This window comes from Lycium ferocissimum, chromosome 11 (genome assembly GCF_029784015.1).
Source record: "Lycium ferocissimum isolate CSIRO_LF1 chromosome 11, AGI_CSIRO_Lferr_CH_V1, whole genome shotgun sequence".
In the NCBI taxonomy this organism is placed as follows: domain Eukaryota; kingdom Viridiplantae; phylum Streptophyta; class Magnoliopsida; order Solanales; family Solanaceae; genus Lycium; species Lycium ferocissimum.
Window position 1 is genome coordinate 48,574,219 of NC_081352.1, and position 15,989 is coordinate 48,590,207.

General features: G+C 35.5%; 1 protein-coding gene across 1 annotated transcript; it reads right to left on the reverse strand.

Annotated features, from left to right (window-relative positions):
• Nucleotides 1–353: 353 nt before the first annotated feature.
• Nucleotides 354–6,958, reverse strand: LOC132036064 (heat shock protein 90-6, mitochondrial). Its single transcript, XM_059426292.1, has 20 exons — nucleotides 6,718–6,958; nucleotides 5,747–5,929; nucleotides 5,585–5,658; nucleotides 4,914–5,039; nucleotides 4,729–4,822; nucleotides 4,557–4,640; nucleotides 4,309–4,452; nucleotides 4,092–4,205; nucleotides 3,847–3,906; nucleotides 3,629–3,703; nucleotides 3,437–3,541; nucleotides 3,092–3,232; nucleotides 2,916–3,008; nucleotides 2,738–2,815; nucleotides 2,313–2,567; nucleotides 2,123–2,225; nucleotides 1,850–2,024; nucleotides 1,657–1,762; nucleotides 1,478–1,567; nucleotides 354–820 (listed from the first exon to the last, which is right to left on the reverse strand). Exons 1-20 carry the CDS (start codon nucleotides 6,829–6,831, stop codon nucleotides 647–649), a joined length of 2,388 nt encoding a protein of 795 aa, XP_059282275.1. The 5' UTR covers nucleotides 6,832–6,958; the 3' UTR covers nucleotides 354–646.
• Nucleotides 6,959–15,989: the final 9,031 nt, after the last annotated feature.

Sequence of the window (15,989 nt, forward strand, 5' to 3'; positions counted from 1 at the left end):
AAATTTTGATTTAATTCCTAGGAATACGTGAAATAAAGATAGGAGCAAGTTTGGCATAGCACCAAGTCTATTTTATCAAGTTCTTATAAAAGGATTCCCAACCTGTCCAATATGTGCAAACAGTAAACTACTTTTACCTGGTTAATAAGAACAGAAAATTAATAAACTAAAGATAGAGCTCGAAGTACCTATACAATATTATACATTACTTTGAATTGATTGATTGAGAAAGCTGATTCTGTGTCACAATAGAAGCTCAATAACATAAGAGGTATGAAGCAAGGAGAACTTATTATGAAAAGTCCTTTTCAGTTCCAAATGTGCGGAATACAGTAAAATTGCTTTTAAGAAAATTACCGAGGAATTGAACTTCCATTAAGAACCCAGAAACACTAATGATTCTGCAGAAACAGTCACTCAAAAACCAAGCTCCATTCTAATAGATAGAAATCGGCTGGAACCGGGAAGTTACTACTGTAGACTGCAGTAAACAAGATTCTTGTTCTATAGATTTCAATTTAACTGAAAAATAATGCTTATTAAATCCCTTTTACTTCAGATTGATCTGCTCACCAATAGGGGCCCAAATATTATCTCTAAGTAGCCTCAACTATTATATTACAAACTAATGGGAAAATTACTCATTTTATTTCTGTCCACCAGCTTCAGCAGGCTCAACCACCTCCGCTTCGACTGTCTCTGGAATGTGCGACTGCTGGTTTACTTGCGGCTGATACCCACCAGCAGTTCCCCACTTGCCAGCAAGAGCAAAGTTCATCATCTCATATATCTTCCCTCCCAGTTGTGCTGGATTCTCAGGCTGCAACAATTGATGCAAAAGATAAGAATCAAGGGCACAGGCATAGGCAGCCAATATTTGTCATTTAGTTCTGTTAGCTTATGCATCATTACTAATACAACATATTTGTTCATATTTTCTTGATATAACTGAGAAATCCCATGGCTCGTGTGCATGGTTCGGTACTCAATTGATAATTGGCAAAATCTTTGTTCGTGTAATCACCTGTTAGTTTCTCTTCTTTTACTCACTCAAGAAAACTAACTGATGAGCTTGATGTGATTTGTCAGGAACTAATCATCGCAACCAGTTTAAACCCCACATAAGAAAAACAAAAAATAACGGAATTATGTATCTGAAGGGAAATACACCTCCTGTGCATACCACTGATTAAAATTACCCTACACTTCCGACTCTTCTTTCCACCCTTTCTATTTCTAAATCTTACATGAGATCAAAGTTCATCACTAGTTTTGACATGTAAGGGCACAAACTACATTTTTAGATCTAAATGTCAAGCACTACTTGCCTAACAAAGAAGGATCACTTGAGCCCAAAGAAATACTGAGAATGTAACTAAGTGCAAATAGAATATGTTTAGCTTCACCACAGAGCTTAATCGTCTCAGGAACCAAAATCAGTTATCCAAGTAAATAAGAATAGAGATATGAGACTCACAGTGAAACCACTAGAAACCAATGCAGCATCATACAAAAGATCAATGGCCCTCAAGGCTTCTTCATCATCTGGAGTACTCCTGCATGCTTCCTGCAATATTCGACAAATAACGATGTTGGTACACACACAAGATTAGATTACATACAGAGAGGTACCATCCTGGCACAAAATCAGCTTACAGTTAAGGTTCTAATGATAGGGTGTTCAGGATTGATCTCGAAGACTCTTCTACTCCTCATGAACTCCAGGCTGGAGGTATCACCAACAGTTTGGGCCTTCATCAGCCTGCAAGAAGTCCAGGTATTTCATAAATAGCTAAAAGAATGGGCCTCAAAATTGAACCATCGGCCTCGGGCAAAAAATTCACATTACCTCTCCATATTAGCTGACCAACCAAACTTTCCCGATACAAGAACACAAGGAGAACTGCTCAAACGATTTGAAATCTGTACACTAGCGACCTTGTCCCCTAGCCGTTTCTTTATCCAATCACACGTTTGCCCAAACTCCTGTTTTATCTCCTTTTCCTTATCTTCATTCTTATCACCTACAACAATGGATAGCCAGCATATTAATATTGGGAAAAAGGCAGGTCAGAAAGGGGAACTGATATAAATAGAAGGGCAAACATCTCAAATCACAAACCTAAATCTAGGTCCTCTTTGCTAATGTCAATGAAGTTTTTCTCCTTGTATGATTTGACGTTTTGGATAGCAACCTCGTCAATGGGATCAACTAAGAACAGGACCTGGAACAGGAATTAGCCAAACATCACTGAGGCAAGCAAGAAGAAGCAGACAAGAAACCAATTAAAGTCGGTTCAAATGACTCGTACTTCAAGATCCTTCTCAAGAAGTTTTTCCAGGAAAGGAGTGTTCTTTGCACTCGTCACACTATCAGAAGCAATATAGTAAATATCTTTCTGGTCTGGTTTCATATTCTCAACATATTCATCCAAGCTGATCATCTCATGTTCACTTTGAGAAGAGAAGAACCGCAACAGGGGAGCAAGACGCTTGTGGTTTTCACGATCTTCAATGCATCCCAACTTTAGGTGTTTTCCAAAGTTCTCCCAGAACTTCTCGTAGTCCTGCAGATAAAGGATTGCAAAAGTGCAATGAGAATCCGAAGAACCGGCCAGCTAATGCATCAAATTGAAGGTAACAAAAACTTCCAGAAAAACGTTCTCTAAATAAGTTTTTTCACAACAAACATACAAGACTAAAGCCATGGACATAAGGACTTGAGAAGCAAACATACATCTCTGTTTTCACTGAGGGCAATGCCCTGAATCATTTCAAATGCTTTCCGCACCAACCGCTTCCTCATGATGCGAACCTTACAGACGAGGAGAAACAGTTTGTCAAAACAAGAGCTTAACATGCAAATAAAAAACGTAGCACCACCTCAAAGCGAATAGTATGCCAGAAGCACTTACAATGCGACTTTCTTGAAGAATCTCTCGTGATACATTAAGTGGAAGATCATTTGAGTCGACTACACCTTTGATAAAACTCAGGTAGCGTGGGAACTATACCAGAGGAAAGGTACACCAGTCAGCTCTTATTTAGAGCATTGAACTTCTCTTAAAATAGCAATATAGCTTCCCCTTACCAGTTCACCATCAAAGTCGTCAGATATAAAAACTCGCTTCACGTAAAGCCTTATATTCTTCGTCTTGGGATTGACTATGTCATCCTTACCCGTTGGAGATACAGGTGGCACAAAAAGTACAGACCGGAACTCCACTTCTCCCTGCCATTGAAAATAGCGAGGCAAAAATGAAGCAACAAACGGAGAACGAAAAGAAAAGAACCAGGAGAGTTGTTTAACAAAAGTGAAACTTAACCTCTAATATTACCATTAAAAGAAAGATATCATACTTAGTATTAAAACAGACAGGTGAAGCAGTAGAATATTTTATCCAAAGGCATTCTGCATCAAAGAAGTTTTTAGTACCTCGGTTGTAAAATGTGAAGAAGCAAGAGGATCCAAATATTCATTAAAAGTCTTTCTGTAGAACTCATTATACTCCTCTTTACTCACTTCCTTAGGGCTTCGAAGCTGAAAAAGGAAAAGCAGTAAATCAGTATATCAGTAAGAACAAACTTTGGGAGCATAACAGCAGGAGATTGTAATCTGAAGGCTAACCCATATTGGCTGAGTCTCATTTGTAAGCTCCCAGTCCCAATATTTCTCCACAACTTTTTTGGTCTTCTTCTTTTTCTGTGGCACAGAGTTGGAAATTTCATCAGAAATGGGAAAAGACGACAGTAGAATCAACAAACCTACTTCCTTAACCTTTCCTCCAAAAAAAAAAAAAAAGGATCAACAATGATAAACCCATAATAGGTACTATTAACAGCTACCTCAGCTGTCTCATCTTCTCCTTCCTTCTTGGCTTCTGCCGGATCATCATCAACTTCAACCTGTAAAGAGCCAATATCACGGAACCATAAGGCAATAAGGAGTCATATCCAGCTTATATAAGGCGGAAAACTAAAAATTAGAACCCCAAGCATGATTCATGGCCGTAGATAAAAACAAGCAGCAGATTTATTTGCAAAAGTTAAGCCTTATGAGTATAAGGAAAGGCATAAGGGTATCCACATACCTCTTTTGTAAATCCCTTCTCTTGCCATGTGTAAATAGGGAATGAAACAAACTGTGAGTAGTTTTTCACAAGCTTTTCTATTCTTTCCGGATGTGCAAATCCTTTGTCATCCCTCTGCACATATACCGAACATGGACAAAAGAACAGTGAGGTCCTCCAAAGGAACTAAAATAACTAGTATAAGAAGCTTTCCTTTGAAACAAATTGATTCACCAACCTTGAGATATAGAGTGAGACGGGTTCCCCTAGGAAGTAGTTTTGCAGGATCAGTCTCCTCTCGGATGGTATATGTGCTAGCATTAGCCTCCCCAACCCAGACATATTGCTTGTCAGATTTTGGGCTTTTTGTTGAGACTTCAACCTTTTATTAGCAGATTATAAGAGAGATACAAATGTAACAAGGTTATTGTTAATTATCAAGAAATCGAGAGGAATTCTAAAGAAGGACCTAGACACAAAACATACTCGTTCAGAAACGAGGAAAGCTGAGTAGAATCCCACACCGAATTGACCAATTAAATTGCTGTCAGCACCAGCATCCTTGCTGTCCTGTTATGTGCACATGTAATTAAAAAAACCATCATAGTTTATATGAAGCAAAACACTGAGAATATATAACTACATCACAGAAACGCACCTTCAGGGCCTTCAGGAACTTTGCAGTTCCACTTTGTGCAATAGTACCAAGGCAGTCAACAAGTTCTTGGCGAGTCATGCCAATTCCTGAGTCCCTGTACAACACCATATTCCATGACAACATCAACATTCATGACGGACAGGCAAAACGGGAAAAAAATACAGTCCATAGGTTGTGAAGCTCACGTTATGGTAATAACGCCATTATCTTTATCGGTTTGAATGCGAATATCAAGATCAACGGCATCCTTCAAAAGCTCAGGCTCAGTAACACCAAGAAACCTCAACTTATCCAACGCATCACTTGCATTACTGCATCATCAAAAAGGATGTATGTGAGTAACAAATATATATAATTTAATTCCTTTGTTTAGTAACTTCAGTCTAACACAAATAGGATTTCCAGAGTTGACATAATATCAATTAGTGGAGAGTGTTGGCAGATTATTAGTAGCATTTAAATGTACTGAGCCAGATATAATCCAATGACTAAGTATTACGGGGAAATAAATTAGCCCTCTGCAGAAAATCCACAGGAAGTCATCAGAATCAAATAAAGTCCTTCACATAACTTTTTGTCCCTTAGATACTGCTACCAAGTAGCTGAATATTAAGTCATCATAGCAAAATCTAATTTATACAGTATTAATTTTGGACTCTTCCTTTTATCCGGAACTGACTCTACGTGTGATTTATATTGCAATACCTCCCTCTTTGCAATAGAAATCTAGAATTGAGGAGAAAACTTTTGACAACACAAATACACTTCTATAAACACTGGTTTTTGCAAAGGTCGATGATAGAATATAAAAAGTGCAGGCATGCGAACATTAAAGAGAAAGTTAGATAATACTTGCCTGATAAGCTCCCTAAGAAAAACCTCCTTGTTACTGTACAAACTGTTAACAATGAGGTCCATGAGGCGACTGACCTGCCAAGTAAACAAAATAAAATTTTCAGATTACAAAAGACTATTCAGCTTTTATCCACTGTCCTGACTCTTGGATGGTAGCTTTTACCTCTGCTTGGTACTCATACTTCTCAGATGGTGGGTCGGATGCATCAGATGCAGCAGCTGTTGACTCATATCGGCAACCCAAAAAAGGCTCATTTCTTGATTTAAATGGCTTGGTGGATCCAGGAGCATTGCATGTTCCTGAAGTCAATGCTGAATACCATCTACCTTTACTACCAGCATCCGCCTGTTCACCATCAGTAAATTGATTGGTAAGTCACAGTATAAGAGAATAAACTAGAACCACCTTTAACTCAATTCATTTCCGAGCTAATTCCCGGGTTACAATAAAAAATAAATCGGAATATCCCTTATAAATATATTAACTCTGTCTAACCAATAGTTAAACATTATTTTCAACTTATAGGGTGTGTTTCCAATTTTCACTAGTTTGGTTGGTTAAATTTTTTGAAAAATATTTTTTCTAGGAAAACAAGTTCCTTAAAAATGAGGAAACTCCATAAGTAACATTCCACATTGATTGTCTCATCCCCATAGTATTTGCCTAAATTATATACAAATGGTTTGAGGCAATAATTTCTCTAGAAAATACAACAACAACAACATACCCAGTTGAATCCCACAATGTGGGGGTCTGGGGAGGGTAACGTGTACGCAATCCTTACCAAACACAAGAAAATAAGTAAAAAAACATTTATTATTCCAGAAAAAATCTTTTTTCAACACAAGAAAATAAATTTTAAGAAAACATTTATTATTCAAGAAAGCATTTTCCTTCATAGCAAACACACCCTTAGTACGCAAATTATCTATAGAACACCATCGTCATACTCTATCCTTCACCTAGTAGTATTATATTACCTTGTGTCTCATACACGAGAAATAATCTTTCCTAAGGTAAAACATATTTCATAAATCATATTTTTTTTCAATAGAAAGCATTCTCATGAAGCTATTATTACCCATCAAGTAAAATTTAAAAATATGATGTAAATATAATATAGGAGAAGATACCGATTGGTAAAAGAAATGGGAAGAAGAAAGTGGAGCAGCAACATCTCGATAACGTGCGCCAATTGTGCTGCTGCGCAGGATAGCATTGACAGAGCGCTTCGTAAGCCTGTGCATTTGGTCTTACTGAAAGAGAGTATTCCAAGAGGAGAAGTGAAACAAGTTGCGAGGGTTTAAGAGATTGATTAGCAGCAGTAGGGTTTTAGAGAGAGGGCTTTTCAAGAACCTTCTGGATGTTAATTAATGTTAATGTAGCCGCATTTCTTTTTTAGTTCACGCTCAAATATACACTGCTATTCATTTTTCTTCTTCTTTTTTTTCCTATCTATATAATTACCAACTAATTAGCAAAAACATACTTTAATTATTAGTTACTTCTTCCGTCCCATAATAAATATCACCTTAATCAATTTTTTTTATCGCATAATAAGTATTATCTTAAAAAATTAGAACATAAATTAATTAGTTTTTTCCAATTCTACCTTAAATAATAAAGTAACATCTAAATGATGATTAAAAAGTCATATATTAAGTTGGTATTATTGAATTCTCAATGTCAAAAGATTTATTTCTTGTGCATACTTAAATGTAATTTATTTTTATTATATAGGTGTAATTTGATAAATTTCATATTGTATTATTAATTTCTTAATATGCGTATTTTTGACTAAAGTATTATTTATTATGGGATGGAGGGAGTATTTACTTTTTTTTTTTAGTTGAAGTGTATTTTACTAACTAATTGGTGATAATTCATTCAAATGAAAAATTAAAAAAAAAAAAAAAGAATATTTGACATGCGTTTTTTACTCTTTATCTCTTTTTTTCCCTGAAACGTAGGGGATCATTCGTGAGAGGAAAAGCAGAGCGGGTAATTTGGTCATTGTCCTTCCTACGTGGATATTGGCAGACCATAATATCGAAAGGATCGTGCGCTTAGCTGATTGATGATTTTTCCTAAAGGCCCAATGACACAGAGGCCCAATAAGGTCGGGAAATGGCGCATGGTGTCCTTAAAAATGTCCGATCTTATATTTCGTGTTTTTTTTTTTTTGGCACGGATTTCCCTTCATATGGACTGGTCTTTAATTTTTGCCCCTACTTTTCATTTAACGAAAATTTACGAAATCAGATATTCTGGGTCCCGAACCCCATCAGAGTCAAAAAGAAAAAAGAAAAAATTTCGCAAGGCAAGGTTTATAGAAACTATGTCTATTCCGGCAAAATTACATTGAAATTATGCCTTGTCAGGCATAGTTCTATATAAATTAAGTTATCCGGTATAGTTCTATATGAATTAAGTTATCCGACATAAGTTTTTCGAAATTATGTCTTGTCCAGCATAGTTGTAAGATAACTTAATTTCTGTAGAATTATGCCGGACAAGGCATAATTTCAAAGTAACTTTGCCTTAATAGACATAGTTTTTATAAAACCTTGCCTTACGAAATTAGGTTATAGATCCAAATTTCTATTTTTTTGTTTTTTGTTTTTCAATGTAAGGAATATTTTCGGCCACTTTTTTTTATTACTTGAAGTGTCGAAGGACAAAAATTAAAGACCAGTGATTTGAGGGGAAAAAATTAAAGACGACCCCAAGATAGGAGCAATCGTGCGAATTGTCCCTTAAATTCTTATCCTTGTTTAATAAAATCTATAAAAAATGACCTTAGCTTGAAAAAATTTGTTGGGAAGAATTTTTGTTGGCCACCAAGTATAAGTTTTAGCTTTTGCTTATAAGACAGAACTAAGTTCAATTGAGCAAGTTGACTGTCTTTCTTAACTCCTTTCTTGTATGCAAAACTAGTTTTCTCAAGCTAATTTTCTGAAGCGTGGGCTATTTCTTTTGTTTTTTTTAAAAAAAAAAAGAGAAAGAAGCAGAATCAAAAAATTAAGACCACCCCTATAGAGGCCATTTGTGAACTTAACCCAATAAGGTAGGTCTGCACACATAGGCCGATGTTTAAATTTGGTTTCCCAATTTAAAAAATGGGGGAAAGAACGCGCGTGCCCTGTCAAATCAAATAATTACCCACCCCATTACTTTTGTGCTCCCAGAAAAAATTAAAATTATTTACCCCAGATGCCCTTAAAATTATGATACTAATATGGTGTATAAATATACTGAGATGGTATCATGAAAGATTACTTCAGTCCTTCTCTTAGTCCTTCAAGATACTGTCATGGTATATAAATATACTGAGATGATATTATGGATGATCATATTCATTTATTAAAAAAAACACATTTTTCTTAGAAAAAATCCTTTATGATACCATCACTTATATATATAAACTGTGATGCTATCATGAAGGACTGCTTTAGTCCTTTAATGAGACACTTCTCAGGATCATGGTACCATCGTGATATATAAATATACTAAGATGATATCATGAGGACTGCTTCAACCCTTCTCTTAGTCCTTCATGATACCATCGTGATATATAAATATACTGCGATCGTATCATGGAGTAAAGGGTTTGGGCAAGGGGGTATGTGGGGTAAACGGTTTGAGGACCTCAGGGTATTTTTGTCATTTCTATTGTTTTCATCATCCGGCTGGGATAACTTATCTTGGTACTATTTCAACTTATCCTGGTACTATTTCTAATTCGGGTATAACTTATCTCAAGATTAGTAACCAAACAAGGGTCCAGCATACTAAACAACCCCTAACAGTGTCCCCTGATTTTGAACTTTTTATAATAGTGCCAGAAGATCATTTAAAAAACTTCCACCCTGAAGTACCAGAATGAGATGTGTAATGGCTAAGCTTATCTTAATGTGGAATTGATGCCAAGGGAATTATAGCCATCCCTGGGAAATTTTATATCTCACTGTACTTCATGATTATGGAATAGCTTTTACAATGTTCTCTTGTTACTATTTCATAACTTCACATAGGGAATCAGGGACTTGCAGGTCACATGCAAGGACCTGAAAAACAACAGACTCTGTGAAACTTTTTATTCACCCGCTTCTACTGATTGCTTCAGTTGTATTTTAGAACTCTGAATTACTCGCAGGCATTGACGTAAATTTGTGACATTTCTAATGTCGATATTGATTTTAGAAGGTTCTGTTTTTCAGAATTATTCTTCTGTTATGGTAATATCCGAGTGTTGACAGAAACATCGAAGAAAAATATCAAAAGACGAAAATATCTTCGCGTTAGTTTATGTTTATCCGGCCTGCTAAATGTAGACTGCCTCATACATTTTTTGCCAAATTTCGTTTCTGCCATCTATAAGTTGCTGTTGGGATGTTGTATTGCTCAAATACGTTGAATTTTACATGTTTGACATTTCTTCTATGATCAGTCTAAGTCATTCTGAAAGTTTCTCTCTTTAGCTGGCTTGCTGCTTTTATATTGTTGTCTTGCTAACAAGTGGAATTGACTTCTCCACAGGCAAAGATTCCTGACATAGGGAAATGCTTGGAAATAGTTGCTACTTTGCAAGCTAAGAAGGACAGCAGTGAGGTTTGTTCCAGTGCTATATGTTTTTCCTATGAATGGAACTTTCTTGTTGCACTCTCGGACATTTTCAACAACAACATACAACATACACAGTGTAATCCACAAGTGGGTCTACACTCTTAGACATTTTCATTTTAGCTAATTCTTTAGTAGACTACTTTTCTGTTTTACTCCCTCCGGTTCAAAATAAGTGTCCACTTAGCCTTTTTATTTTGGTTCAAAATAAGTGTTCACTTACATTATCAACAAAGAATTAACTTTTTTTTCCAGATTTGCCCCTATTTACTCAAGGCAATAAATAGGCAAGTGTCTTATTAGTTAAAGATAGTTTAGTCAAAATAAGTAGACACTTATTGTGAACCGGAGGGAGTATTTATTCGTGTCTGTATTTTGAATGTGAGGAAGTATGAAGTTTTCAATCCAAAAATCATATTTATATGATATAGAATCATATTTATATGATATAGTGGTGAGGCAGTTCAGAAAATCGAGTAGTTTCTTGAAACTGAGATTTACCGTGGGAGACAGTTCTCCAGTAATGGCTAAGTACTGTGATAACTGTTGTTAGCTAACAATTGTTTGGGCCCCTGTAATCCTTTATCATTTATTAGCCTAAATTTGAGACTCCTTGCCTATGGGTTAGACTTACGACAATAATGGAAAATTATTATTTGAACACAGCTGAAAGGTTCAGGATTTTGAAGGACCTACCTACTGCTTTTCTCAAGACATTGCAGCCTGTTCAGGAGCTTCTCAGCTATCTTCGGTTTGGACTCTGGTTGCTAGCTCTTGGCGCGGCTTCATCAATTGGCCTGGGTGAGTGGACATTTGCCCTTGGCATAATGTTATACAGTTAAAAGAAATCTGTTTACTGTCTCAGTTTTAAAAAAGGGAAATCTGTTTAGTGTATGCTTACAAAAAAATGAAGTCTGTTCAATGTTCTCTGCCAAGTGGGTGATAGGCTGATAGCAACTGTTTCTTCTTTGAGATAGTATTTGTGTTCCAACATTTAGTAATGTACTACTCCCTCCATTCCATAATAAGTGGGGTTTTAAGCCCATGCACACCCCTTAAGAAATTGCTCACTCCTAGAAAAGTATGAGTGTTTTTACTAACTTACCCCTAACCAAGTTTTACTACTTTCTAGAAAAAGAAAAAGTAACTAATGAATCTTGACTATTTAAATAAGGGTAATTTTGGAAGAATCTGCCCAAAGTCTTCTTGAAATCTTAAAGCACCACTTATTTTGGAAAAAATTAAAATACCTAAAACACCACTTATTGTGGAATGGAGGGACTGCTAAGATATGATTGTCACCTAAGGTCCTATTTTGATGCTTCCTTAAACAAGCATGAGATTATCCCTGGCAGGAACAGACTATTGTAGGTAATACATATTATTCTCATTTTCATCAATGAAACATTTTAGATAAAGAAAAGGTAACTAAAATTCACATTTTATTTCGACTCTTCTCGAGAAAGACGATCAAACAATTCCCAATCATGGTCCTTGCGGATCGGATCATCCATATAATATACAAAAGAAACTCCGGTATATTTGAGATCTTTCTCTTTGAATAAGATCTCAATTCCAGGAACAGACTATTTCATTAGATATCTTACAACTAGAATCTGTGTTAATGTACTATTAAGCTATGATTGTCACCTATGGTCCTATTTCACCCTTCTTTATCCAATCATGAGATTATCTCTAGCAGGAACAGAATATTGTAGGTAATACATATTTTTCTCATTTTCTTCGATGTAGCATTTTAGCTGAATCCCGTTTGTGTTTTGTCCAAAGAAAATGAAAGACAGGACTTCGGAAAATAATAGGCAACTGGACTTGAGCATTTTTTCTTTGATGACATTTTGAAGCGGTTCCTGCTTTTTGTATTTGTAGAGATAGTCCTACTAGTCCAGGGGAGCAAGTGTTTAAAGTTCATTGATGCATTAGTTTGTGTCAAGAGTATTTCATATGACCATGCTTATGCTACTTACGTAGATATCTGGTGAATTATTTTCCCCACCTGTGGGAATTGGGATTACACTGGGAACTTTTTGCAAGATAATCCAAATGTTATCAAATTCAATCATGTGGCAAGACACTGATATTCAAAATCTTTGTGGCATAATATTAAGCAAGCATCTTCTCAGAATCTACTGCTTGGATGTTTTCTTGGTTAAAATCATGTTTGGTTCAGAATAAAGATCATTATAGTAGGATAATTTTGAGTGAGCTGACTATTCTACTTAGCATGTACTATCATGCTTCTGACATATGCTTGCCATATTAGAGATCATAGTCGGACTTTTAAGTCATTTCAATTCTGGTTTCTTAACCTAATCTCTCTAAACAGCTATATATTTCTGCTTTATTGCTGGTATACGAAAGTTCTATCGTTAATAGAATTATCTGGAAGTGGCTGTGGTGGTAATTACAATTGCTGTTTATTTTACTCTCACTTACATTTTTGTCTGGAAGTGGCTGTGGTGGATTTTGAAGGAGCTACCTATTGTTTAATTTCCTTGCAGCCCTTCTAAGAGTGCAGTATGAGATATATTTTCATACCATGGTAGCTGAAAGACTACTGGAATTGTCCCTGCCTAAATACTCCCGAGCAGATTGTAGGTTATATGTCACTAAACTATTCTTTCTCATGAAAATATTGTAGGTTATATTCAACACTCCCGCTCAGAAGAGTCCTCACTGGTGGCACGCTAATCTGATTTTGTTTCATCAGTTTCGCTTCTGAAAGGTCTTAAATCAGTATTTTCCAATGGATAAATCTTGGATTGGAATGCCTAGGACCGCAATTAAATATCTGAATGCCATGTTCATCAGGATTAGGATCAGTTTTAGTTTGCTGTCTTCAATGTGTTAGCTTCATATTCTTGAATGTTACATGTATGCACTGTGCCATTTCTCCTAGATGATCAACAACATCTGGCTAAATTTCTCATTAAGCAATGGTATATCTTTCGCTGCTTTCTTGAATGTCAACTTTGCTCAATTTTGTTGCCGGAGGTTGAAATTATGGCTCATTCATTTTTATTCAAACATAATCAGTTCAAAAATTTGCTACATCAAATAGAGATTTGATATTAACATCAAGTAGTCGTAATTGAGCAAGTATGCTGCTTATTGACACCTTCCTTTGCCCCTTCACCATCTGATCAAGTGGCCTTGTGCTTGATTTTGACATCCACTAACTAGATATCCCATTTTTAGTGCAAGCTGTATTTAGGAAAAGATTGAGCTAGCCATGACTCAAAGCACCACCGATGAGTCTGAAGTTTCATCAAATGATGCCGCTGGTAAGGTGCTAGGAAAAGAGCATTCTGGACGGACAAGGTGCTTGGAATTAGGAGCTGTCCCAAGCAGAGCTTTTGAACAAACAAGACCCCGTTTTAGTGATTTGAATGCTTCAAGTTATAATAATGGTTCATGTTCTTTCCAATCAATTGTTGAAAGCTCAAAATCATATCCAACACAACTGCACTGTCATGATGAATGCTCAGATTCAATTGATGAATGCTTTCAAGTTGTATATAATAATGAAAGAAGGGACACTACCTGAAGAATTTGCTGGGATCTTCATTTCTACGACTCCTTCTACGGTAAAGAAAAGTTCATAAATTTCTTTTTTAATTTTGATCTTGAATTTTGTCTTATCTGGTCTTCCGTCTTGGTTACATCAATCTTGGTACTAAAATTCATTAGTAAATCTTTTTGAACCCCTTGTTGGTCCTCTATTAACAGTTCTTTTGTAGAATTATTGCTACGGGGATCTTGGTTTCTTGAGTATTAGTACTGGTTTTCTTTACTTAGGTTTTGGCAAATTATATGATTTTTCACTAAGTATGATGGTTTTCTTGGGCGTATGATGAGTAATTGAACTGAATTTTGAGCACTCTTTGATTTTTATGATATTTTGAAATTCGGGTCCAAGAGCTGAACTGGAGATATTTATTGGGAACTCTTTTTTTTTTTTTCCTTCTCAATTAAGCTAGATGGTAGTTGACTTATGCCAAGTGATCATTAGTTAGGCTTTTCTTATGGTCGTTTTAATTAAGTATTTTTATTTTAAGTTCTTGTTTGTAGCCAAGTGATGCAGCTAGTGGAACCAATTCACCCATGGACGTAAGAAGATCATCCGATGGCAGTAATCCTAATGACAACCAATGAAGTTTCGTGTAATTGTATAAAATAATTAAGTATGGTAGTTGATTGAATAGATGTAGCAGATCCTTTATGATTAATGGTTGGCATGGATGTGTTTAATGTTAGTATTTGAGAATAACGATAGTTCTGATGTTTGTGTTTAATGATTGAAGTAAATGTGTTTAAAGTACTATTTGAGACTAATGATAATAGTAATTGTTTTACATTAATGTCTTTATGGTTTAAAAATATATTGATGTTACTTGATTTTAGTAAGTAATTTGAATAACACATCGATGCTTCATTATATTAATAGATCAATCGGTTTTGAAGTAACAATTGCCAAAAAAAAAAAGAAAAAAAGGAAGGCGGAGATTGTAACTGCCACTACTTAGTCAGTAAGAATACATAGTTCAAACTTGTCGCAAACCCCGCTAAATTAAACACATTGCAGGGGGGTTTAACCCAGCCTTTGTTAATAAAAAACTTTAAATAAGCCAAAGTTACGAATTGCGGCGCTCTTGTCCGAATGCTCAAACTAAGCATTTTTAACTTTCAGTTAATAGAAATTACTATGGTTCCTTCGCTAATCAAATTTAACGAATTTTTAACTTAAAATAGGAGTAACAGCTCTATAATGACTTTCTTTTTTAAATGATAAGTTGTCACATAAATTAACAATTAAAAATCCATCAAATCTGTAAAACTTTTTAGTCGAGGGTAAAATAACAAGCACAAATCCTATAAATTGCAAGTTAAATGTGCTTTTAGTCATAACCCTTTTTTGTATGTCTATTGAGACTACATGGTTTTTACAAGCTCAATTGTTAGGTTATCAATCAATGAGTTGATGGGAAAAAGAGGGAAAAAGAGATGGAGGGAAATGAAATATTTGAAATGCTTCCTTTTTGAACGAACTTTGTCCCTCATTTTATAGGAAGATGAAGATTATTGTGCTTGTATGTGTCAATACTTCTTCTAGCCCTTAAAGAGTTGAGAATAGAACAAGCATCGTTGTCGTTGTAGCTTGGCTTCAACTTCGGTCAAATGATTGATTGATATATTTTTTGGACCATATTTATATTTCTTTTCCATTATTTATATTTCCTTTTTTGATATTTTTCACGCGGAATTTTAACTTCATGAGATTCACATTATTTTCCCAACGATCATTCCCGAATTTGAATTTCGCGACCAAGCAATACTTAGCAGAATCTGAATATTTCTGCCAAAAAGACACCTTCTTCAAGAATAGGTATCAGTGCATATGTTAGTTCTCCAACCATTGGCTATAAATTCAGAGGCTTGGCCTCATTTTTCCATAACCGAAAATCAACAAACACTCTCCCCTCTCTCTTCTGCATTGTTTTCAAAAGCAAAGTGTGATTTCTCAGTCATTTGAGTTCGGAATTTATGCAATTTGCATTGCTACTTTTGCAGAATAGTTTTTCCATTCTATCCTGAGAGGAATTAATTCAACTACCTTTGGCAACGTTAAGGGGATTAAATTCCTTGAGGACACATAAGCAAATTGTGAGCTCAGAATATTTTTCTGCTATTCTACCTTTCTGATTTACTGTTTTTAACTCAGTTTGATAACAAGCTCAATAACTCAGCTGCTTCCTGGTCGGGA

What these genes read in the sequence shown, in the direction of transcription:
- LOC132036064 (XM_059426292.1), bottom strand. Translation starts at nt 6,831, where the DNA reads ATGCACAGGCTTACGAAGCGCTCTGTCAATGCTATCCTGCGCAGCAGC. An exon ending in AGTTCCTGAAGGCCCTGAAG is followed by an intron (nt 4,641 to 4,728) that starts GTGCGTTTCTGT and finishes TGCACATAACAG; the next exon opens with GACAGCAAGGATGCTGGTGC. An exon ending in ATGAGACTCAGCCAATATGG is followed by an intron (nt 3,542 to 3,628) that starts GTTAGCCTTCAG and finishes TTCCTTTTTCAG; the next exon opens with CTTCGAAGCCCTAAGGAAGT.